Here is a 24,794-nt window from a genome sequence, read left to right as displayed (position 1 = left end):
AGAAATACAAGTTTGTGTGGCAAGGGTGCACGGAGGGCGTGAATGGTGTTGGTGTCCTGTTTTCTGAGGAGTTTGTAGACAGTGTGGTGAGTGTGACTAGAGTGAGTGATAGGTTGATGATGGTGAAAATGATGATTGGAAAGCTCTTGGTGAACATCATCTCGGGATATGCTCCGCAGGTTGGTCAGAGCGATGAAGAGAAGGACCAGTTCTGATGTGCGATAGAGAAGCTGATGGAAAACGTGAAAGATGAGGAAGTTGTTGTGGTAGGAGGAGACCTAAATGGACATGTGGGAAGGAGTATGGACGGTTTTGAGGGAGTTTATGGGGGTTACGGATATGGTGTGAGAAATGGAGAAGGTGAAAGGATTTTGGAGTTTGCTGATGGAGCTGATTTGTTGATTTGTAATACTCAGTTCCAGAAAGGGGATAATTAGCTTGTTACATACACGTCAGGTGGGTCGACGACAACCGTTGATTACCTGATGTTGCGTTGGCGAGATAGTGGGCACCTCCGGGACACAAAGGTGATCCCGGGGGAGGAGGCTGTTTCACAGCACCACTTGGGTGTCTGCGACATAAGGGTGAAAGGTGCGAGGAGAGCTCGGCGGGTGAAGTACCAACAGAGAATGAAGGTGTGGAGGTTGAAAGAGGTGACAGTAAGGGAGGCATTAAAAGAGAGGCTGAGTAGGGTAGAGGATGATGTGGTTGAGCTTGAACGTGGTTGGATGTCAATGAAAGATAGTCTGTTGGGAGCCGTTGATGAGGTATGTGGATGGACAAAAGGACCACCGAGGCACTCGGAAACATGGTGGTGGGATGATGAAGTTGGAAAGAGGATTGACGAGAAGAGGAAGAAGTTCAAGGAGTGGCAGAAGGCGAAGGGTACGGGAGCAGAAAAAGCAGAGCATGAAAGTTATAAGGCAGCCAAAAAGGCTGCAAAGAAAGAGGAAGCAAAGGCGCAGGAGGCATGTAGGAAAATGTTCGGAGAAAGCTTGGACTCGGAAGAGGGTCAGAGAGCGGTATTCAGGATTGCAAAGCAGATAGCGAAAGAGAGGTGTGGTGTGATGGGGGTGAGTTGCTTGAAGGATGAAGTGGGACAAATCGTTGTGGACCCAGATGGAATTAAAGGAAGATGGAAAAGATGTATGGAAATGCTGTTGAATACAGAGAATGAATGGGATGGCAACATAGAGAGTAACCCAGTTTTAGGACCGGCAGAGAAGATAAGTGAGAAGGAAGTTGAGGAAGCGATAAAAGCAATGAAGAGTAGAAAAGCGGGAGGGCCGACGGGAGTTGTGGGAGATATGTTGAAGGCAGCAGGAAGTTGGAGTGTGAAGAGAATGACAGAGATCTGTAATCTGGTGGTGAAAGAAGGCCGCATTCCAGTGGATTGGGAAGTGAGTACCCTCGTGCCTCTATACAAGGGGAAGGTGACCCTCTGGAGTGTGGCTCGTACCGAGCGATAAAGTTATTGGAGCATGGAATGAAGGTATTGGAAAGGGTGTTGGAGAGGAGGATAAGGAAGAAGATGAAGATCGACGAAATGCAGTTTGGATTTATGCCAGAAAGAGGAACAACAGACGTGCTCTTTATTGTGAGGCAGTTGCAGGAGAAGTACATGGAGAAGAGGAAGAAGTTGTTTCTTGGGTTTGTTGATCTGGAGAAACCATTCGATCGGGTTCCACGCGAAGTATTGAAATGGGCATTGAGGAAGTTAGAAGTGGAGGAATGGTTGATCAGAGTAGTGATGGCAATGTACAAAAGAGCGTGCACAGCTGTAAGGACGAAGGACGGGAACAGTAGTGAGTTTGAGGTGAAGGTGGGAGTGCATCAGGGGTCGGTACCAAGTCCACTACTATTTGTAGCTGTGATGGAGGTGCTGGCTCAGAACGTAAAGGAGGGTTTACCGTGGGAGTTGTTGTATGCAGATGATCTGGTGTTGATTGTGGAAAGTATGGATGGACTGAAGGAAAAGATGAACAAGTGGAAGGAATGTATGGAGACAAAAGGTCTGAAGGTGAATATAGGAAAGACGAAGGTGATGGCACGTGGTAAAGCATGTGGTGAGGTGGAAGGAACTGGGAAGTGGCCATGTGCTGTGTGCAGGAAGGGTGTCGGAGTGAACTCCATTCAATGTACAATGTGCGCTGAGTGGGTTCATCAAAAATGTAGTGGTCTGAGAGGGTCATTAACCAGTGTGGCAGCTACATTCAAATGTAAGGTGTGCACAGAGGGAGCTGCAGATGGGGGAAATGTTGAGTTGGATCTTGGAGACTGCATGAAGCTGGAAGGTGTGAAAACATTTTGATACCTCGGAGACATGCTGAATGGAGAAGGTGGATCAGACTCGGCAACGGTTGCTAGAGTGAGATGTGCATGGAAGAAGTTTCGGGAACTAAGTGGCGTGCTGATGAGGAGGGGAGTGTCGTTGAAGCTGAAGGGAAAGGTGTTTGCTGCATGTGTGAGAAGTGTTTTGATTTATGGGAATGAGACATGGGTAATGAACGTAGAGCAGCAACAAAGGCTCGAAAGGATGGAAATGTGAATGGTTCGGTGGATGTGCGGAGTATCGTTGAGAGAGAGGAAGACAAATGATGAATTGCAAAAGATGATGGGAATGGAGCCTGTGATTGATGCTGTGAAGAGGAACAGGTTGAGATGGTTTCGTCATGTGTTGAGGAAGGATGAAAGTGACTGGTTGAGAAGAGTGATGGAAATGAATGTAGAAGGAAGTAGAGGACGGGGAAGACCGAGAAAGACTTGGCTAAAGATGGTGGAAGAAGAAATGCGGGCAAGTGGGTTAACAAGGAGAGATGCAGAAAATAGGGCAAAATGGAGAAGATTGTCATGGGGACCGCAAGGCTAACCCCCGCTCTAGCAGGGAAAATGGTCTTAAAATGCATGTTGTTGTTGTTGTTGTTGTATCTACTCCAAGATGATTTGACCAAAACAGCTGAAACTTTCAGATGGCAATGAGGGCACTGGGAAGTTGTGCCTCTGCAATTTTAGTTTGATTCTATGAAGTTTTGAAAATATATATATATATTTTTTCACCCATTTTGCTATCTTTTTTTCCTTTGGGAGAATGCAATTGGAATTATCTGAGCTATATAGCCACGATGTATTAACCAAGCAGTCCCCGGTTTCTGAACTCAATGTGTGCTTGAAAATGTGTTTGTAAGTTTTATGTCCTTAAGCCAGACCAATAAATCCCCTTTAAATGCATATAATTGGTGATTACTTGGTTCTCAAACACAAACTAAACCCATTTTTTTGCATAAAAACGTTGTCAAATGTACTTTTTACTCAAAAGTGAATAAATTAGGGGAGACAGAATGTGTGTAGTGCATACCATGGCACGTTGGAGGGGATGGAAAACGGGTTGGTAGGAATCAAAAGCAGGTTTATTTATTTATTTATTTATTTATTTATTAGACGTGATCGAATGCTGAGGTGATACTGCATGTGAAATCCTGGAGGGTGATGACGTGGCCTTCAGTGAGGGAAAGATCATGACGTCACACAGCCAAATGACTAGAGTGATGATACCTTGCATATCAGCTCCAGGTCTATCAGTCTGTGTGTGTGTCAATACTTGAGTGGAATGGAAACGAAACACTGCATTTTTAAAATTGATCGTACTTTTCATCTTGTCCTGGTTTTGACGACACTAAAATGAGTTTGCAGGTTTTCAGAAACGAAACGGGCCAAACCCCTGAAACGTGTGACTTTGCCATCTATGCTCATGTAAGGGATGACGAGAGATAGCGATCTCGTTAGAGGGGTTTATTGTGAAGCTGGGCGAGCACCACTGTGTGTCGTGCTGGTAAGGAACCCTGTGGAGAGAATGACATGTGAAATGGTGGAAGTGTTCGAGCGAAGCCGGTGTGAATTCCAGTGTAAATGGGTCATTAAATTAATGGGTAATTGCCTCTTTAGTTACGATTTCCTGTATTTAGTGCTCGGCGCGGTACCTTCAAAAAAAGTCATGTTTGTACGAATGGATAAACGATTGAAAAACCGAAACGTCGTTTTAAAGTATAATCTGTTCATAAGCTGTGTGTTCGGAAGTCAGGGACTACCTGTAAATGCACATGAGCAGCACACATGTTTTTGCTTAACATACACTACACATACATAACATACACTTCAGACTCGGCAACGGTTGCGAGAGTGAGATGTGCATGGAAGAAGTTTCGGGAACTGAGTGGCGTGCTGATGATTAGGGGAGTGTCGTTAAAGCTGAAGGGAAAGGTGTATGCTGCATGTGTGAGAAGTGTTATGATTTATGGGAGCGAGACATGGGTAATGAACGTAGAGCAGCAACGAAGGCTGGAAAGGGTGGAAATGCGAATGGTTCGGTGGATGTGGTAAGTATCGTTGAGAGAGAGGAAGACAAATGATGAATTGCGAAAGATGATGGGAATAGAGCCTGTGATTGATGCTGTGAAGAAGAACAGGTTGAGATGGTTTGGTCATGTGTTGAGGAAGGATGAAAGTGACTGGTTGAGAAGAGTGATGGAAATGAATGTAGAAGGAAGTAGAGGACGGGGAAGACCAAGAAAGACTTGGCTAAAGATGGTGGAAGAAGAAATGCGGGCAAGGGGGGTTAACAAGGAGAGATGCAAAAAATAGGGCAAAATGGAGAAGATTGTCATGGGGACCGCAAGGCTAACCCCCGCTCTAGTAGGGAAAATGGCCTTTAAAATGCATGTTGTTGTTATTGTATACACTACATGACCAAAAGTATGTGGACACCTGAACATCGAACATCTCATTCCAAAATCATGGGCATTAATATGGAGTTGGTCCCCCCCTTTGCTGCAATAACAGCTTCCACTTATCTGGGAAGGCTTTCCATGAGTTGGTGGAACATTGCTGTGGGGACTTGCTTCCATTCAGCCACAAGAGCATTCGTGAGGTTGGGTACTGATGATGGGTGATTAGGCCTGGCTCACAGTCGGTGCTCCAATTCATCCCAAAGGTGTTTGATGGGGTTGAGGCCAGGGCCCTGTGCAGGCCAGTCAAGTTCTTCCACACCGATCTCGACAAACCATTTCTGTATGGACCTCGCTTTGTGCACGGGGGCATTGTCATGCTGAAACAGGAAAGGGCCTTCCCCAAACTGTTGCCACAAAGTTGGAAGCACACAATCATCTAGAATGTCATTGTATGCTGTAGCGTTAAGATTTCCCTTCACTGGAACTAAGGGGCCGAACCATGAAAAACAGCCCCAGACCATTATTCCTCCTTCCCCAAACTTTACAGTTGGCATTATGCATTTGGGCAGGTAGCGTTCTCCTGGCACCGGCCAAACCCAGTTTCGTCCGTCGGACTGCCAGATGGTGAAGCGTGATTCATCACTCCAGAGAACGCGTTTCCACTGCTCCAGAGTCCAATGGCGGCGAGCTTTACACCACTCCAGCTGACGCTTGGCATTGCACATGGTGAACTTAGGCTTGTTTGTGGCTGCTCGGCCATGGAAACCCATTTCATGAAGCTCCCGACGAACAGTTGTTGTGCTGACGTTGTTTCCAGAGGCAGTTTGGAACTCTGTACTGAGTGTTGCAATCGAAGACAGACGATTTTTACGCGCTTCAGCACTTGTCGGTCCCGTTCTGTGAGCTTGTGTTGCCTACCACTTCGCGGCTGAGCTGTTGTTGCTCCTCGACGTTGCCACTTCACAATAACATCACTTATAGTTGACCGGGGCAGCTCTAGCAGGGCAGAAATTTGACGAACTGACTTGTTGGAAAGGTGGCATCCTATGACGGTGCCACGTTGAACGTCACTGAGCTCTTCAGTACAGCCCATTCTACTGCCACTGTTTGTCTATGGAGATTGCATGGCTGTGTGCTTTATTTTATATATACCTTTCAGAAATGGGTGTGGATGAAACAGCCGAATCCACCAATTAGAAAGGGTGCCCGCATCATTTTGGTCATGTAGTGTACGTGACCCGTGTTATCTTTTTTATTTTCGGGAGCGATTGAGGCAGCGGTCCGTTGCCTATGCACCACGTAAATAAAGTGACGTATTGGAAGAATGTGTTGGATGCTTGGATCAAATTGCCCATAGGGTGGGTACTCTGCTGTTTACCCTGCGTTCGCGGAGCGAAAAGCGGTTTTAAGCAATCGGGTGCGTATGTGTGCCGTGTGCCGTGTGCCGTACGTGTGCCGTGTGCCGTACGTGTGCCGTGTGCCGTACGTTTGCCGTGTCTGCATTTGTAAAATTCATTTTCTCGGCAACCATTGGTCTGATTGGCACGAAATTTTACCATAGGGGTGCCTCCGACTCTGGAATTTTTTTTATTCCTAATTATGTCGTCATAGGTCACGTGGTATGGACACCATCTTGGAAAAACGTTTTCCCTCTATATCTCCCAAACTGCTCAATGGGAAAAAATTGAAACATGGCTCATTGTGAAGTACTCCCCTTGGGGAATAAGATATGTTAATGATGACGTTATCAGTACCTTAATTATGACGTCATAATTTGACAAGTACAATGCTTGATTCGATCAGTATGAATTTTATTTCTCTGCAATTCTTGGTCCAATTGACACGAAATCTTCACTGTAGGAGGGCCTCCTCCTGTAGAATATTTCAATGATTATTATGACGTCATAGATCACGTGGTACAGGCGCCATCTTGGAAAAACTTTGTACCTCTATTTCTCTGAAACCACTCCATGGAAAGAATTGAGACCGGGCTCATTGTCAACTACTCCTCATGGGGAATAAGATATGTTAATGATGATGTCATCGGTGCCTTCATTATGACATCATAATTCGACAAGTGCAACACTTATCCGATCATTGTGAATTTTTTTTCTCAGCAACTGTTGGTCTGATGGACACGAAATTTTCACAATAGGAGCGCCTCTCCCTATAGAATATTTTAATGATAATCATGATGTCATTGGTCATGTGGCACAGGCGCTATCTTGTAAAAAACAAAAAAATCGTTGCACCTCTATATCTCCAAACCTGCTCTATGGAAAAAAAATTGAAACATGGCTCATTGTAAAGAACTCCATATGAGGAATAGGTGTTGTTAACGATGACGTCATTGGTGCCATAATTATGACGTCATAATTCGACATGGACAATGCTTCGTCTGATCAGTTTGAAATTTATTGGGCGTGATCTATGCAACAATTATATTAGAGAATATAAATTTATGATGTAATCACGGACGTGGTCTGGCGGCCATGTAGGATCAAATAATAATAAAAAAACCTTCAAAAACAGAAGCGTTGGCTCGCACCAAGTTGACTGTGCAGGGTAAGTATTCTTTGAATACCATCTTGTTTATATAATTGTCTTGTTATATTTTCTTATTTCCTTTCAACCTAACAGTGCATTTACAATCGAGGAAGCTCTGTGTTCTGATGTTTGTAAATTGATCGGTGGCACCTCATTACCCTGCGCTCGCGAAGCGAAAATGCGGGGTTAAGCAATTGGGTGCGTACGTGTGCCATATGTGTGCTGTGTGCCTTGTCTGCATTTTAAAAATTCATTTTCTCGGCAACCATTGGTCCGATTGACATGAAATTTTACCATAGGAACGCCTCTGCCTGTAGAATTTTTTATTCCTAATTATGTCGTCATTGGTCACGTGACGCCATCTTGGAAAAACGTTATACCTCTATATCTCCCAAACCGCTTAATGGGAAAAAATTGAAACATGGCTCATTGTCAAGTACACCCCATGGGGAATAAGATATGTTAATGATGACGTCATAATTCGACAAATACAACGCTTGATCTGATCAGTGTGAAAAACAAAACAAAAAAAATCCCTTAAGAAACAGAAGAGTTGGCTTGCACCAAGTCCTTCTCAAGACTGCGCAGGGTAAGTATTCTATGAATACCACCTAGTTGATAAAGGTGTTCCCTGTCTTTTTAATTCCCAGGCCTTTCCCCAGTCCTAACAGTATAGAGCGTTATCTCCTTGCTGACCTTTTAAAATCCAGGCTTTCTGCTCCCCTCAAATCCTTTGTGAATCACTTAAAATCCAGGCTTTCTGCTCCCCTCAAATCCTTTGTGAATCATATTCTAAACCTGTGGAACAGCTTCCGTTTTGCCATCCTGCCTTGCTGTGCAGTTCTTTAATGGGCAGCTGACAGTCCTCTCATGTTGTCTTCTATTCTTGCACACAGATTGTGACATGGAAAATGTATTCTGCAGCCAAACTGCAAGGGCCTACAAAGACAAAAGCATTCCCCCACAAACTCCCTGTATCCCAATATTTGGCACTGCCCGACAAAACGTTTTTTTTTGGGGCGATGACGATATGAAAGCTGTGCTGGGAATTGCAAGCAAATGTTTGGCTTCGGTTTCATCATACCGTTGTAGAAAACCTTCAGTCGATTGTGCTATAAGATCTAAATTGGAGTTTAATGTAATCTTTCAACCCACCAGTTCCGGAAGATTTTCTGTTGATTCTTCGTGGTTATACTCGGAAAGGCTTCCGCGTGCTGGGCTTGGCGCATCGTCGGTTGGAGAGCAAAGTCACATGGCATCGCCTTCGTTCTATCTCCAGGTTGCTATCCTACTACATTCCATCTCCTTTGTTTTTGCTGTATCTTATTGAACCTTTCTTATTCTTATACTGACTTTGTCAATAAAGTTTAACTTTACACCAGCTATCACTGGACTTTCAGGGAAACAATCGAGTCAAATCTCGAGTTTGTCGGGCTGTTGGTGATGCAGAACAAGCTCAAGGTTGACACAATCTCGACACTGGAGGAACTGCAACAAGCTGGCATCAGGCCCGTCATGATCACCGGTATAGCGCTATCACAAGCACTTGCATCTGCTTTTTTATTTGGTTAGAAACTCGCAGATGTTGCAACAGAGAGCATGTCACGAAGAGCTTGTACAAACTCATTTTCAGGCATGGACAGTAGGAGGCATAGTGAATTTTGCTCGTCGATGGACGTAAACCCAGTAAATCCTAGCATCCTGAGCTAATGTATGTGCTGAGATGTCAATGGCAAGCAGGCCAATTTGTTGTTTGTTTTCCTCTGGCCAGGTGATAACATATTGACGGCGATATCTGTTGCACGAAACTGTGGAATGGTGGCACCATGCAGTCAGGTCATCGTTGTTGATGCAAACTTTCCACACAACGGACGACCGGCTTCCATCCGCTGGAATCTTTCTGACGACACCTCTGTACGTACATTATGTGTGGCTATATGTAAAATCGCTTCACGATGGTTGAATGATCTCAAGTCAAAGTTGAAACGTTTAACCATCATTATTCCTTGATACAACATAGTTGCTTTATGATCTAATTTTGCAGTTTTTTTATTTTTATTTTTGATCCTTTTGTGGGTTGCTCTTTTGCAATGTTCTGCAGCCTTTGGCAGATGGAGACATATCGGGGGAATGCTCAAAGACATATGACCTGCAGCCATACCATTTCGCCGTTTGTGGTCGATCCTACAGCGTGCTCACTGAACATTTTCCTGATATGCTGCCCAAGGTCTGATCGGCTAACAGTTCTTCCCCTAACTTTTGCATGTGGTGTTGTGGGGAGTGCACAATGGTATCCTGCTAGTGGTCACAAACCTCGATTGATTACCCTTGTATCTTGAGCTTTTTAGGGTGTGATGAATTTTTCTAAATATAACAACTCTTTTATTGTGGTACTTTTGCATATTGGTAGTACTAGGGCATGCCCGTACTATATATAAGCTAGGACGTGCCCGTACGTGGGTGCCCGTTCCTTGCCAAAAAAAAAAAAAAAAAAAAATTTGTGTAGGGGTGTGTGTGTGTAAACATCCTAGGGCGTGCCCGTACGTGGGTGCAAAAAAACATGCGTGCAAACAACAACAACAAAAAAAAACTTTGAAACCACGTGGCAGTAACGACCACAGAACCCCCCCCCCCCTCTATTTACATGAATGGTTTGGTCCATTCGCAACGACCACAGAACCCCCCCCTCTATTTACATGCAATGGTTTGGTCCATTCGCAACGCCAAAGCGAACGGCGAACGGCTAAATCGCCATAGCTCGGTAAGTACTTGTCCGATTAATTTCAAACCTTGAAAAGGCACATCCTCGGGTCCCCAGCAATATACCTGGCAAGTTTAAAGTATATCGGACCCGTGGTTGTCGAGAAACAGCGGTCACAGACAAACAAACAAACGTACAAACGTACAAACGTACAAACAAACACACAGAGATTACTGGAATTATAGATAGATTATCTAATGTAATCTAATCTAGTGCGTGTGCGTGTTCGTTCGTGCTCGTGCGCTCAATATCGGAACCCATCAATGTAGTGGCTACCAGGAAGCAAGTGCCACACCAGCTATTGTTTCATGCATCCTGACCAACAGTATATACCTGACACACATTAACCTGTCTGTGGTACACAAAACAGTTCTAAGAGTAGCCAGGAAAATTTTAAATAAAGAAGGCTATTACACATGAAATCCCGCTTGGAGTTTGCAAAAAAGCACTTAAAGGACTCTCAGACTGTGAGAACCAAGATTCTGTGGGCTTTCATGTGTCTTTCACTGAGGAGAGGTTTCTGTCTGGCCACTCTGCCATAAAGCCCAGATCGGTGGAGTGTTGCAGTGATGGTTGTCCTTCTGGAAGTTTCTCCCATCTCCACACAGGATCTCTGGAGCTCAGCCAGAGTGACCATCGGGTTCTTGGTCACCTCTTACCAAGGCCCTTCTCCCCCGATTATTATTATTATTTTTTTTTTTGTATACAAGATCGAGGCTCGTGAAAGAGCGAACATTACTCACACAGAAAGACAAACCGACACATAGAACATATAACATCGGGAGCGGTAGACAAGATGGGGAGAGAGGGGGAAGGACACAAACACAACATTTGAGAGCAGGGACCGAGAGACATGGAGACATCGAGAGATCTGTGAGAGGGAGAGGGCTTTGGGGGGGGGGCATGGGAAGGGGGGGGGGGTGGGAGAGGTATAAAACATATGGACACTGCCAGGACTTCCAGGAAAGAAGTTGGAATTTCAAACAAGGTGGATCTGGGGTGAATTAGTGGGGGTAGAAAAGATCAAGGTTTTGGATGGGGGAAGATAAGAGATGGTGGTGAACAGCTGTTTTAAAGACCTGGAGGGAGGAGTGGTATTGAAGGGAGTGAGGGAGTTTGTTCCAGAGGTGGGAGAAAAGAGGAATGAAAGAGTGAAGGTGAGCAGACAGCCGAGATTTCGGCAGTTTAACCATCAGAGGGTTGCTGGCAGATCTTGTGCGACCTGTAGGAATATTTGGGGGACAGAGCACAGAGAGAGCTGGGGGTGCAAGGCCGGAGAGGAGTCGGAAGTAGACAGAAAGACCACCTACCTGCCTGCGGTGAGTGAGTGAAAGGCCCTCAGAGATAGCTTCATCGCGGGAGATTCCAATAATTCTGAAAGCTTTGGTTTCAACAGCGTGAGGCAGGAGCACCGGCCCATAGGGGAGAACAGTATTCCATTGAGCTGCGGATGAAAGCCTTGTATGTGGTGAGGAGCTCAGGTGTGCCGAGGAAGGACTTCGCACGACGGAGGATGCCCAGTCGGCGACTGGCTTTGGAGGCCAGCTTGGAAATGTGGTTTTCCCAAGAAAGATCATGGCAGATAGTGAGACCCAAAAGCTTGAGCGACAGAACTTCTTGGAGAGGATTGTTGAGAAAGTAGATGGGAGGGTTGTCCAGTCGATCTTTTCGGAGAGACATAGTAAGAGTGTGCTGCCGGACCGTGCTGCCGGACCCGTTGGACCTCCCTCTCCTTCCAGCCAATCCACTCTGCAATTCCCCGTGTGAGTCCGTTTCTGTTTGTTCTGTCCTGGGTAGTTAATTAAGTTTGTATAAGCTAGTATTTTCACTGTGTCTCTAAAAGCTTCTGTATATTATTTTATTATCTTTCCTCCTCCTTGGTTTCTTTGAGCCTGTAAATAGTAATAAATAGTAATCGTATTTCAAACCTTTTTTTGCCTTCGTCTTCCTCTTCTTCACATCCGTGTCGTCTTTCTCTTTTCCCTCATTGAATAGCTGTGGCGCGATACGGCCAACGTTCGAGTGAATCGGGTGAATCGGGGAAACTGTTAGGTCGCGGTGCCTCCGCTCGGCAAACATACCATCCTTAACCGCGAACCGTAACAATATATATATATATATATATATATATATATATATACACACACACATACATACATACATACATACATACATACATACATACATACATACATACATACATACATACATACATACATATATATATATATATATATATATATATATATATATATATATATATATATATATATATATCTGTGAGAAGTTGTCGAAACTCCACAATACGAGGAGAGTGCCTCATTTGCATAAAATATATAATCAGGAGAAATTAAATAAATTACCGACATAGCTTCAGGACAATCTTTAATCTTCGACAAGCTTTCGGCCAAACAGGCCTTCTTCTCAGTCGTCCTCAAGTTCAACAAGTCATATGAGTTAAATGTGAACAAAAATACTGGTTTTAAAAAAATGGTCACGTCATGTGACCAAAAATGGAAAACATTTAAATGTGCAATATCTGTGTGTTTTCATCACCAATCTCGTTGAACTTGAGGAAGACTGAGAAGAAGGCCTATTTGGCCGAAAGCTTGTCGAAAATAAAATCGTCCAGAAGCTATGTCCATAACTTATTTAATTTCTTCCGATTTATGTCGGTATGTATGTATATGGCATATGCATGTATATATCTTTTGTGTGCATGTTTGTTTGTTTTCATTTTTCTTTCTTCCCACAGATTGCTGTCGGTGGAACTGTATTTGCACGTATGTCCCCTGACCAGAAAACCCACCTGATTGAAGCTCTTCAGAATGTTGAGTATGTTCTCACAGGAACACAGCAATCAGTTTGCACAAGTTGTGGATCAGGTTTAATTACTTTTTGTGGTTTTTCTGGCTCTCTTTTTGAGCAAGCAGCAGGCTTTTTCCCCTTCCATTCAATACTATATGTGGACTAAGGAGTTGGATTGGAAAAAATGAGGAGAGGGGTGATGGATTCAAACGTTTAAACTGAAAACCCCATATTTAGTGTCCTCATTATTGTGCACAGTTACATCGTGGGTATGTGCGGAGATGGAGCGAATGATTGCGGGGTGAGTATTGCATTCTTGATTTTGATTATATATTCCATGACTCTGCCTGAGAGCTGGTGGAACTATTACTTGCAATAAATATCTTCCAGATTTTCCTTTTTGGTGAACATTTGAATTTTTGGCAATTTCTTAAAGTTTTTTTTGTTGTTTGGCTCTTGTTGATGTGATTGTTTTATCCAGAAAAGATGCAGAGGTTTCACAAATCATTTCTATTTTTTTAATGTGCTGTTCCTGAACATGTTATTTTGAAAAGGCATTGAAACGAGCGCATGGAGGGATCTCCCTTTCTGCACTCGAAGCATCAGTCGCTTCTCCTTTCACTTCTTGCTACCCAAGCATCACCTGTGTTGCTACACTAATTCGGTGAGAAAGTGCTATATTCCTATCACAAACTTGGCTGCATATCATGCAGTGATTTGAAAAATTAGGGTTTGTCATTTTTGTAACAATTGGTATATTATATTGTTATGGGTTTGCTGGCTGGGTCACGAGTGGCCTCTTGGACCCGCTTCCCGACCTTTAACCCTGAAGCCGACGAGTTGCTGAGCAACCAGACGCCATCTGAGATGATTAACTTCGGTGGGGTCCTCGCGTCATTCCTGACAAATTAATCCCCCAGATAGGGTACCAGCTCTTGATGCTCCACTCCTATTTAAATCAAATACGGTCGAGCGGATCTTTAAGTGTTACGTCGGCTAGTTTGACCGTAGCAAAACTGTGGGGGAAAACTCGCATCCACTATTTACATACTCTGTCTAACCAATAGAGAAAGATACTCGGTTAGGATGGAAACGATAGGTCATGTTGAGAAATGTGCATGTATTTACAAGTAATGTAGTGAAACAAAAGAAAGTCTTACCCTTATACACATAAGCCCTTTAGACAATCACCTTATCATGAAACTACAGACATAGGCATCTCATTCACTCCGGGAAATCAGACAAGTAATAGTGATAGAGAGAGAGATACAGAAGGCGGGCTTATTGGCGACCCCTCGCTCACTTGATGGCAAGCTTGCAGGCTTGCGTGATCCCAACATAAAAAAAAGGAGGTGGGGGTGGGGAGGGGGGGGGGGTGGAGAAAGAAGAGTGGGTGATTGTGTAATGCACCATGTTGGGGGTAAAATGTGGTGAATGCTTTGTAATGCGAAGTGGAAATCGTGAATTCGTGTCAGTACCCCTGATCTGAACAAGTCGAGGGGAAATCATTGATGGCTCTTTGTGTGTTCCAAGTAGACGATTACAATTTGAGAAAGATCGTGCTTATCAGTGTGTAATCATCAGTATGTCCAGGGAAAGAGCTCTGCGGCTCGTTCGCACTCGCTCCCAGCAGCGCCCATATGCGCAGCGGCTCGCATTGCCTTGGCTCGTTCCTTGGGGATTCCTTCTGGCTCCTTGCTCCCTGGAAGTACATGACAGAGTTTTGGGTTCCCCAGACTTATAAAGCCCTTGGCTAAAGTGTGGCCAGCATTACGGCACAGCTTGATGTTCATGGTGCTGCCTTCGCATTGAAGTGTGGCTGCTGTCAAGCTACGCTCATTGGTGAAGCTCCCAGCTCGGGGACACTGTCCTCTGGTAACCCTGCCCATATGCGGGCTTTGCTGCTCCATCGAGCACTGGATGTTCCCAACACTAGTGGATGATGTTCTTGTGATTTGGCTTTGCATTGTGGTTTTGCAATAAAATGTGAGTTTGTGTGTTTGGATGCACTGAAAAGAGGTGTGGGGAATGAGAGAGATTAAGAGGGAAAGGGGGGCGAAGGAAGGGAAGAGGTAAGGGATATAAAAAGAGAGAGGATGTAGAGAAGAGTTACAAGAGGGAATTCAAACCTACTCCACGATCTCAACACATTTCCCTGTCCACTGATACTAGTTGCGGGGTAATTGATCGAAACAAAATACTACTGATATATCTAAACTCCAGGCAGGGTTCCTTTGTGTTGGATGTAACTCCCCAGGGTATCCAAAACTGCACTATCTTGAGTTCTAATTCTGTTGGGCTGGCCAGTTCAAACATTATCTGTGCTGAAAGGAGGTCAGGCTGAAACAAATCCCTGTGCCCCCATTAGCTTGGCAGATATCTGAACTTGGTGTCATTACATGATGAGTATCGCACTTACGAGGTGATCATTTTCAAGAGCAAGTCCCCAGATAGGTAATGACATGGAAATGCATTATTAAAACGTCATGTTTGTCAGGGTGATTTTTCTTTGGTTCAGAACCATTTTCTGTGAATTTGGTGAGTGGATAAGTTTCAGGAACTACGACATGTTGCAAAATTCATTTTTGTCCTCAGACCGACATCTGACATCATGTCCTCACCTCAGACCAGGTCATTCTACTCTGGACATGCTGCTTCTGCTGTCTCAACAATGGATGGTGGTCCTCGATGCCAGACAGGAAATCGGAGCTGTCTCCCTTGACATATCACATGCCTTCGATATGGTCTGGCACCCTGCCTTACTCACCAAACTCTCCTATTATGGTGTCCATGGAAACCTCCACAAATGGCTTGCGGACTTCCTCACCGGTCACAGTCAACTTGTGGCCCTGAATGGATTTCTCTCATCTCCACTTCCTGTTCAAGCTGGCGTTCTTCAAGGCAGTGTTCTGGGCCCTGTGCTTTTTCTGGTCTTCATCAATGATTTCTCTGACTTTCTGGAAAATCCTCTCGAGATCTTAGCTGATGACTCCACTCTCTGCCACTCCATACCTCATCCCTCAGATCGGCAGGCAGCAGCCGCCTCACTCTCTGCAGACCTGGACAAAATCACAGACTGGTCAAACAAGTGGAACATATCTTTCAATCCTGACAAATCTCACACTCTCACTATGTCTCTCCGAAAAGACTGTCTGGACAACCCTTCCATCTACTTTCTCAACAATCCTCTCTAAGAAGTTCTGTCACTCAAGCTTTTGGGTCTCACTATCTGCCATGATCTTTCCTGGGAAAACCACACTTTCAAGCTGGCCTCCAAAGCCAGTCGCCGACTGGGCATCCTCCGTTGTGCGAAGTCCTTCATTGGCACACCTGACCTCCTCACCACATACAAGGCTTTCATCCGCAGCTCAATGGAATACTGCTCTCCCTTCTGGGCTGGTGCTCATGCCTCACACCTAACTCTGCTTCATGCGGTTGAAACCAAAGCTTTCAGAATCATTGCAATCGCCTGCGATGAAGCTGACTCTGAGGGCCTTTCACTGGCTCACCGCAGGCAGGTTGGTGGTCTTTCTGTCTTCTACCGACTCATCTCTGGCCTAGCTCCCCCAGCTCTGTCTGTGATATTCCTTCAGGTCACACAAGATCTGCCAGCAGCCCTCTTCTGGTGAAACTGCCAAAATCAAGACTCGCTGCTCACCTTCACTCTTTCATTCCTCTTTTCTCCCGCCTCTGGAACAAACTCCCTCACTCTCTTCAATCCCACTCCTCCCTCCAGGTCTTTAAAACAGCTGTTCATCACCATCTCTTATCTTCCCCCATCCAAAACCTTGATATTTTCTACCCCCGTTAATTCACCCCAGATCTACTTTTCTGAAATACCGACTTCTTTCCTGGAAGTCCTAGCAGTATCCATTTGTTTTATACGTCTGCCATCCCCACCCTTCCCCTGACCCCTCCCCCCAAGCCCTCTCCCTCCCACAGATCTCCCGATGTCCCTGTTCTCGACTGTTGTACTTGTGTGCTTCCCTCTCTCTCCCAATCTTGTTTCCCGCTCCCTTTATTATATGTTTTATGTGTCCATTTATGTTTTTTTGTGATTAGTGTTAGCTCTTACATGAGCCTCGATCTTGTGTCCAAAAAAAAAAAAACATTGCAAGTTGAGATGCGACATTAACATCTGAGCTTTTGGCTTCATAGTGTGTCACATACTTGTGAAATAATTTGTTTTATGTGATTGGCCATGATTTGGTATTGCTTATGCATTTCCATCACCGTGGCATGTGTTTGGACAGGGAAGGGCGGGCTGCACTCATGACTTCTTTCTGCGTTTTCAAGTTCATGGCGCTTTACTCAATTATGCAGTTTTCCACCGTTCTACTGCTTTACTCTGTAAGTGTCTCTCTTTACACTCCAGTGCAGGTAGTTGTGGACTTGGTCTGGGTTGGAAACATGAAAGGTTTGTCGGATTAAATCGTTTTGATTATCAAATTGGTTGTTTTGATATTTGGGTTTTATCTTTGTATTTATGTGTAACTTGTGTTGAATATGTTGTTAGTGCTCTGCGTGCCTGTACCACAGTGATGGACACCTTTTGGAGTGAAACATTTCGTTTTTGTTTATTTATTTATGCATGTTTTTGTGTATTTTATTTGCCTTGAACAGATCCACAGCAACTTGGGCGACTTCCAGTTTTTATTCATCGACATGTTTCTTATCCTCTCACTCGCATTCACAAGTAAGCTCTTGCTCTAGTTCTGCAGAAATTGTCAGACAGTTCAACATTGATTAGTCACTCTTTTAAATGTTTGTCATCATGTGATAATTTCACTAAGTTATGCGTAAGTTTAAATGTAAGAATGGTTGTAAAGGGTGAGAACCCTTCACAACTACAACGACACTCAGTAGAGCACATACCTCCGCCATGCTGAACAGTTTACGTTTGTATCCCACTGAAAGGGTGGATATACATCTGGACCTGAACCAAACTAGAATCTGCTTGTCCTTGTCACTTAAGCCAACTCATCTACCAAGTTTTGTCTGAATTTCGTCGTAATTTTGAGATATTGTGCTGCATGCTGTATATCGTTTTTGGCCCTATCTTTTGATGGTGAACAATCGCTCAACATTTTGTGTCGGTATCTTCACTAAAATCGAATACATTCGTCCTTGTCACGCTCCCACCCTCTCCACCAAATTTCATCCCGATTTGTCCATAACATTGAGTTATCCTGTTCACAGACAGACAGACAAACAATAAATATGTCGTGCATAGCACGATATTTGCAAAATCCCTAAAATAAGTTGTTGGCCAATGACAACCTCAAAAATAATTGGTGGTTGCATTCAGTGACCTGGTATGCAAGTCCTCTTAAAATTTCAAGTCAATCGAATGAAAATTGAGGATTTTAGAAACTTGGCCTATGTTGACCTCAAAAAGACTTGGTGGTTGAATTTAGTGTCCAGATATGCAAATCCACTTCAAATTTCAAGTTAATCAGATGAAAATTGAGGATTTTAGAAATTTGGCCTATCTTGATCTCAAGAATAGTTGGTGGTTGAATTCAGTGACCCAGATATGCATGTCCTCTTCAAATTTCAAGTTACTTGGATAAAAATTGAGGATTTTAGAAATTTGGCCTATGTTGACCTTTTGGCCTATGTTGACCTTTTGGCCTATGTTGACCTTTTGGCCTATGTTGACCTCAAAAATAGTTGTGGGTTGAATTCAGTGACCATATATGGAAATCCTCTTCAAATTTCAAGTTGATCGGTTTAAAATTGAGGATTTTAGAAACTTGGTCTATGTTGATCTCAAAAATAGTTGGTGGTTGAATTTAGTGACCAGATATGCATGTCCTCTTCAAATTTCAAGTTAATTGGATGAAAATTGAGGATTTTAGAATCTTGGCCTATGTTTTCCTTTTGGCCTATGTTGACCTCAAAAATACTTGCTGGTTGAATTCAGTGTCCCAATATGCAACTCCTCTTAAATTTTCAAGTCAATCGGATGAAAATTGAGGGTTTTATAAATTCGGCCTATGTTGACCTCAAATAGTTGGTGGTTGAATTTCGTGACCATATGTGCAAATCCTATTAAAATCGCAAGTCATTCGGATGAAAATTGAGGATTTTAGAAATTCGGCCGATATTGACCGTTTGGCCTATGTTGACCTAAAATATAATTGGTCGTTGAATTCGGTGACCAGATATGCAAATCCTCTTAAAATTTTAAGTCAATCGGATGGAAATTGAGGATTTTAGAAATTTGACAAAGTTGGTGACCTTTGGCCGATGTTGACCTATTGACCTTTTGACCCCAAAACAATAGGCTTCTTGCTTATGACCAACTCTACCATTTGGTGAAGTTTCGTGAAGATCGGTTGAAAATTGTGACCTGTAGGCGACTGACATACAGTCAGACATAGTCAGACATAGTCAGACATAGTCAGACAGACAGTCAGACAGACAGTCAGACAGACAGACAGACAAACAGATGGAATAACGCACAAGACCAACCAATATACTTGAAAAATCTTCGATTTTCGCAAATAACAAGAAATATGTCATGTACTTGAAAAATCCAAATAAACAATGGTTGCTATGGAAACTATACATGTTTGTGTGGTGTGCGTCTATAAGGGTCTAAACTAAACGGTCTCTGTGATCTCTGAGTATCTATAGGGGTCTAACGATCTAAAGGGTATTTTCCAATAGTAGGTTGGGTCTAAAGGTCTAAGGGTCAAGGGGTAAAAAGGACGTAAATTTCTTCACAAGTCTAATGGGTCTTAAAAGGTCTTGAGGGCCCCAAAATGGTCAAACTAATCAGACATCCATTTCTAATAAAGTGAGCGAATTGCATTTGTACTGTATTTTTAATTTTGAGGGGCAGCAGCTATCGACTCACGTGCCACCCTCGGTCCTTTTTCTCCTTTCCTGGCCATACGCACAGCATTCTTTTCTAAATACCCATTTTCAATATATTTTGTCGATATTTGTGAGAATAGTAGCATTTATATTGAGGAGTTCATATCAAATAACTTTAATATTGAGGCAATGTATTCATGGTTTGTAAGGAAATTATGTTGGCCTCGTTGATGTCATTATCATCATTCTCAAGGAAGTTTGTGTTGGTCAAAGGATGGTGTCAATGTTTGTGCATTCCTAATGACTGTACAGTAGAAATAAAGATTTTCCCAATTTTTTATCTCTGGCATAAGAAAAACCATAAAACCATGTTAGTTGCAATACAATATTTGGAGACTGTATACTTTATAGGAATTTAAATAATTGGTATTCAAAAATATTTACCACATTGCAAAGCATTGCTAATATTGTGAAAGTAACTTCTCACCGCAGTCTGAGTATACTGGTTTATCCCATTAATCTATCTTGTAAACGTAGAGCTTATTAATTAATAATAATACACCTAATAGCGTATTTCTTCAAAAAGTGTTTACTCAGCAGTATTACATCGTCTTTTTTTTGTATATATGATGCAAAGATGAACTGATTCGGTTTATGGCATCAAGAGATCAAAGGTCAGAGGTTATGTCAGGTACAAATGTGATAATTTGAGAACAGCTGAAGAGATTTAAATCAAATTTGGTACAGGTATGTATAATGATGTATGCATGAACTGATTAAATTTTGGGGTCAAGCGATCAGAGGTAATGTTGAGTAAAAAATATGTTGCCGTGCCAACTTGTGAACAGCTGAAGGGATTTAAATCAAACTTGGTGCAATTACAAAGATTTAGGTAGTAGGTTGTAGAGAGCAACTGCTCAGGGTGGTACTACCGTTCAGACTTAGGAGCCTTAAAGTGGTGCCCGGAACCATCTTCCACTCTCCGTGTCAGGATTGCTGATCTTACTTTATGTCTCACTCAAATTCTCGCTACCAGGCTAGCTTCAATCTCCTTCTCGCAAACAAACACCGTACACTTTGCATCATACACTTTTATTTCTCATTTTCACTCCTTATCTTTACATTCTCTTTCTTTTATTTCTCTTTATGCAGTTATTTTAAGTAAGGCCTGGCCTCGATGAGGACTATATAGTCCGTGACTGGAGCCTTCAACATTAAAAAAAAAAGAAGTACGTATAATGATGTAATAATGTGATCGACGTCAGTCGACATATCGGTCGACGTCATTACGTCGAAGAGTGTCCTAGTTTTTCTTTCAATGAGATTGTTGCTCTTGGAATTGTACTACATTGTACCTTTGCATGAGAAATACATTGCTAACAGTGGCTTGGCTTGCCTACAGTGTCTCTGGCTGAGGCATGGAAGGAGCTGACCCTGAAACGACCACCTTTTTCGCTCACTTCCCCACGACTCATCGTGTCACTGCTTCTTCAGGTGGTCATCATGGTTGGCATCCAAGTGGCCGCGTTCCTGTGGGTCCGTGCCCAGCCCTGGCATGACGCCTGGCACCCCAATCTCGAGTACGTGGTGAGATGAGTTTGGAGTGGACTGTTTTTTTTGGGGGGGGGGGGGGGGGTTATTCTTGTACGAGTTACATAATTACCCTTGCATGAGGAGATGGTATTGCATTTGAGTCCGTTTGTTTGTTTGTTTGTCTGTTTGTTTGTCCGCACAGAATAAATATGATTTTCTGTGCAACCGTTTTTTTTTTTTTTTTTTTTTTTTTTTTTTGTATACAGAGTCGAGGCTCGTGAAAGAGCTAACATTTATCAAACAAACAAATCAAACAAACAAGCAAACAAAGTATATAAAAAGGGGAGCGGTCGACAAGATGGGGAGAGAAGGGGAGGAAGCACACAAACACAACATTTGAGAGCAGGGACATCGGGAGATGTTTTTGGAGGGAGAGGGCCTGGGGGGAGGCAGGATAGGTATAAAACGCAAGGACACCAAGGACTTCCAGGAAAGAAGTCAAAAGTCACCTCAAAAAAGTGGATTTGGGGTGAAATTAGCGGGGGTAGAAAAGATCAAGGTTTTGGATTGGGGAAGATAAGAGATGGTGGTGAACAGCCGTTTTAAAGACCTGGAGGGAGGAGTGGGATTGAAGAGAGTGAGGGAGTTTGTTCCAGAGGCGGGAGAAAAGAGGAATGAAGGAGTGAAGGTGAGCAGAGAGTCTTGATTTTGGCAGTTTAACCATAAGAGGGTTGCAGACAGATCTTGTGCGACCTGCAGGAATATTTGGGGGACAGACCCAGAGAGAGCTGGGGGACCAAGGCCGGAGAGGAGTCGGGAGAAGACGGAAAAACCACCAACCTGCCTGCGGTGATTAAGTGAAAGGCCCTTGGAGATAGCGTCATCGCGGGACATTCCAATGATTCTGAACGCTTTTGTTTCAACAGCGTGAAGACGAGCTAGGTGTGAGGCAGGAGCACCAGCCCAGAGGGGAGAGCAGTACTCCATTGAGCTGCAGATGAAAGCCTTGTATGTGGTGAGGAGCTCAGGTGTGCCAAGGAAGGACTTCGCACGACAAAGGCGACTGGCTTTGGAGGCCAGCTTGGAAATGTTGTTTTCCCAGGAAGGATCATGGTATATAGTGAGACCCAAAAGCTTGAATGACAGAACTTCTTGGAGAGGATTATTCAGAAAGTAGATGGGAGGGTTGTCCAGTCGGTCTTTTCGGAGAGACATCGTAAGAGTGTGAGATTTGTCAGGATTGAAAGACATGTTCCACTTGTTTGCCCAGTCTGTGATTTTGGCCAGGTCTGCAGAGAGTGAGGAGGCTGCAGACTGCCGATCTGAGGGATGAGGAATGGAGCGGCAGAGAGTGGAGTCATCAGCAAAGAGATAGAGAGGATTTTCAAGAGAGTCAGAGATATCATTGATGAAGACCAGAAAAAGCACAGGGCCCAGAACACTGCTTTGGGGAACTCCAGCCTGAACAGGAAGAGGAGATGAGAGAAACCCATTCAGGGCCACACGTTGACTATGACTAGAGAGGAAGTCCGCCAGCCATGCGTGGAGATTTCCATGGATACCAAAGGAGGAGAGTTTGGTGAGCAGAGTGGGGTGCCAGACCGTATCGAAGGCACGTGATATGTCGAGGGAGACAGCTCTAATATCCTGTTTGGCATTGAGGACCTCCATCCATTGTTGAGACAGCAGAAGCAGCATGTCCAGAGTAGAGTGACCTGGTCTGAAACCAAATTGATGATCAGAGATCAAGCCATTGGAGGAGAGGAAGGATTTCATATCCGAAGCAATGATGGATTCCATGACTTTGCTGATAATTGGGAGAAGGCTGATTGGTCTGTAGTTGCTAGGATCTGTTTTTGCACCTTTTTGTGCAAAGCGGTGATGTTGGCTGATTTCCAAGCAGATTGCAGTTGACCTTGAGCAAAAGAGAGGGTGAAGAGAACAGAGAGAGGGAGTGAAAGAGCGGAAGAACAGGATTTTAGGACCCGTGGGCTGATGCCGTCAGGTCCAGTTGCAGAATCAGAGTCGAGGGTTGACAGAAACTTTTCCACCTTGTCAGGAGGAAAGGACACGGAGTCCAGGAGCAGCTGGGTACGACTGGGTACGGTGGGTACAGAGAGGGATGGGTTTGGGACACAAGATTTAGAGGCAAACACAGAGTTGAGGCATTCAGCCTTTTCACGTGCGGAGTCAGCTGTGTAGCCGTTTGAGGTGAGGGAGGGGATGGAGGGGGAACAAACACCAGGAATGGATTTGACCAGACGGCACCAGGATTTGCAGGAAGGAGACAGGTTTGAGAGTTCGGTCTTGAGAACAGAGAGATATTGTTTCCTGGCTCTCCTGAGGGTGGACACACATTTGTTTCGGGCTTTGTGAAAGGAAATGAGATTTCCTTCCATTGGATTTGTTTTCCAGGAGACGAAGGCAAGTTGTTTCTGGCAACAGCCTCACCACAAGATTCCGTGTACCATGGACGGGAGGAAGGGTATGACAACTGAAGACGAGATGGAATAAATCTGTTCATGAGAGAGAGCAATTTACTTTGGAAGAATTCCCAGGATGAGTTGATGTCAGAGGTGGTAGAGATGGGAGACCAGTCCAGATGATTGATGGCTGCTTGAAGACCGTGCCAGTTGGCCTGAGTGAAATGCCAGACTCGTCGGTGCTGAGCAGGCTCCCCGAGAATGGTCAGAGAGATGTCCACTTTAACAAGCACATGATCAGATGATCCGATTGGAGCAGAAGAAGAGCAGCAGACATTTTCAGGGAAGTTAGTCATAACCAAGTCCAGAAGAGAAGATGCTCCATTGACTGAGATCCGGGTTGCGAAATTGACAGATTGTGTCAGTCCCAGTGAGTCGCAGAAGTCCTTTGCTGAGGAGCCATGGCTGTTGAGAGAGGTACCCACACCCAGCCAACTGGCATGGTGACGATTGAAATCACCACATATGAGGAAGAGAGAGAGTTGGGATGAGTAGATAGAAGTTGGTCCATATTATCAGACAGCGAGATGTAGATGGAGTCATCACTGTTTGGTGGACGTTACAACACACATATGAAGAAGAGGTGGGAGCAAAGGGGAAGCCATAGCCAGAGGTATTCCTGGGGGTGAGGTGGAGAGAGTGCAGTGCAGGGCGAGTGAGGAAGAGAGTTTTTGATAAAGATAGCAACCCCACCTCCAGGACGAGGCTCAGGTCTATCATACCGGAGGAGGGAGTAACCCGGGAGAGATACTAAGGAATCAGAGACATCATGAAGGAGGAAAGTTTCTGTTAAGCAGATCACGTCTGGTTTGACAGAAGCAACCTGTATGGAGAGATCAGTTAAGTTTGAACGAAGGCCCCGGATGTTTGAGGTCCATACCGTTAATGAAGAGGAAGGGGGAGCATCGGATACAGAACAGGGGGGAGGAGGGGTAGGGTAAGATGTGGAAGAGGTGGAAGAGGTAGGGAGAGCTCTTGAAGGTGTGTCAGAGATTTCAGAATAGCTCGGAGAAAGGGAAGGATGGGGCGGACAAAAGGTTTGATGGTGATTGGGTGAGGCACAATGAGGTGTTATTTGAGGAGGGGGAAGAGCGAGGCAGAAGGTTGGGGGAG

At 44.2% G+C, this 24,794-nt stretch overlaps 1 protein-coding gene across 8 annotated transcripts in view; it reads left to right on the top strand.

Moving 5' to 3' along the window:
• ATP13A3 (ATPase 13A3) overlaps positions 1-24,794 on the top strand; it is a 213,599-nt gene that overhangs the window by 90,345 nt on the left and 98,460 nt on the right. For 6 of the 8 annotated variants that reach the window (XM_078772426.1, XM_068105924.2, XM_068105923.2 and 3 more), the window contains 10 exons: positions 8,430-8,550; positions 8,672-8,796; positions 9,043-9,185; positions 9,373-9,498; positions 12,788-12,867; positions 13,099-13,141; positions 13,395-13,504; positions 17,094-17,190; positions 17,464-17,536; positions 21,068-21,245. In XM_078772426.1, coding sequence (XP_078628552.1) covers positions 8,430-8,550; positions 8,672-8,796; positions 9,043-9,185; positions 9,373-9,498; positions 12,788-12,867; positions 13,099-13,141; positions 13,395-13,504; positions 17,094-17,190; positions 17,464-17,536; positions 21,068-21,245 — 1,096 coding nt within the window. Of the gene's footprint in view, positions 1-8,429; positions 8,551-8,671; positions 8,797-9,042; positions 9,186-9,372; positions 9,499-12,787; positions 12,868-13,098; positions 13,142-13,394; positions 13,505-17,093; positions 17,191-17,463; positions 17,537-21,067; positions 21,253-24,794 lie in introns of all 8 variants that reach the window. The other 2 variants (XM_078772427.1, XM_078772428.1) reach the window with 2 other exon arrangements.

This window comes from Myxine glutinosa, chromosome 2 (assembly GCF_964187855.1).
Source record: "Myxine glutinosa chromosome 2, kmMyxGlut1.1, whole genome shotgun sequence".
NCBI classification, from domain to species: domain Eukaryota; kingdom Metazoa; phylum Chordata; class Myxini; order Myxiniformes; family Myxinidae; genus Myxine; species Myxine glutinosa.
The sequence above is the reverse complement of the archived record's forward strand: the minus strand, read 5'-3'. Positions and strand labels throughout refer to the sequence as shown.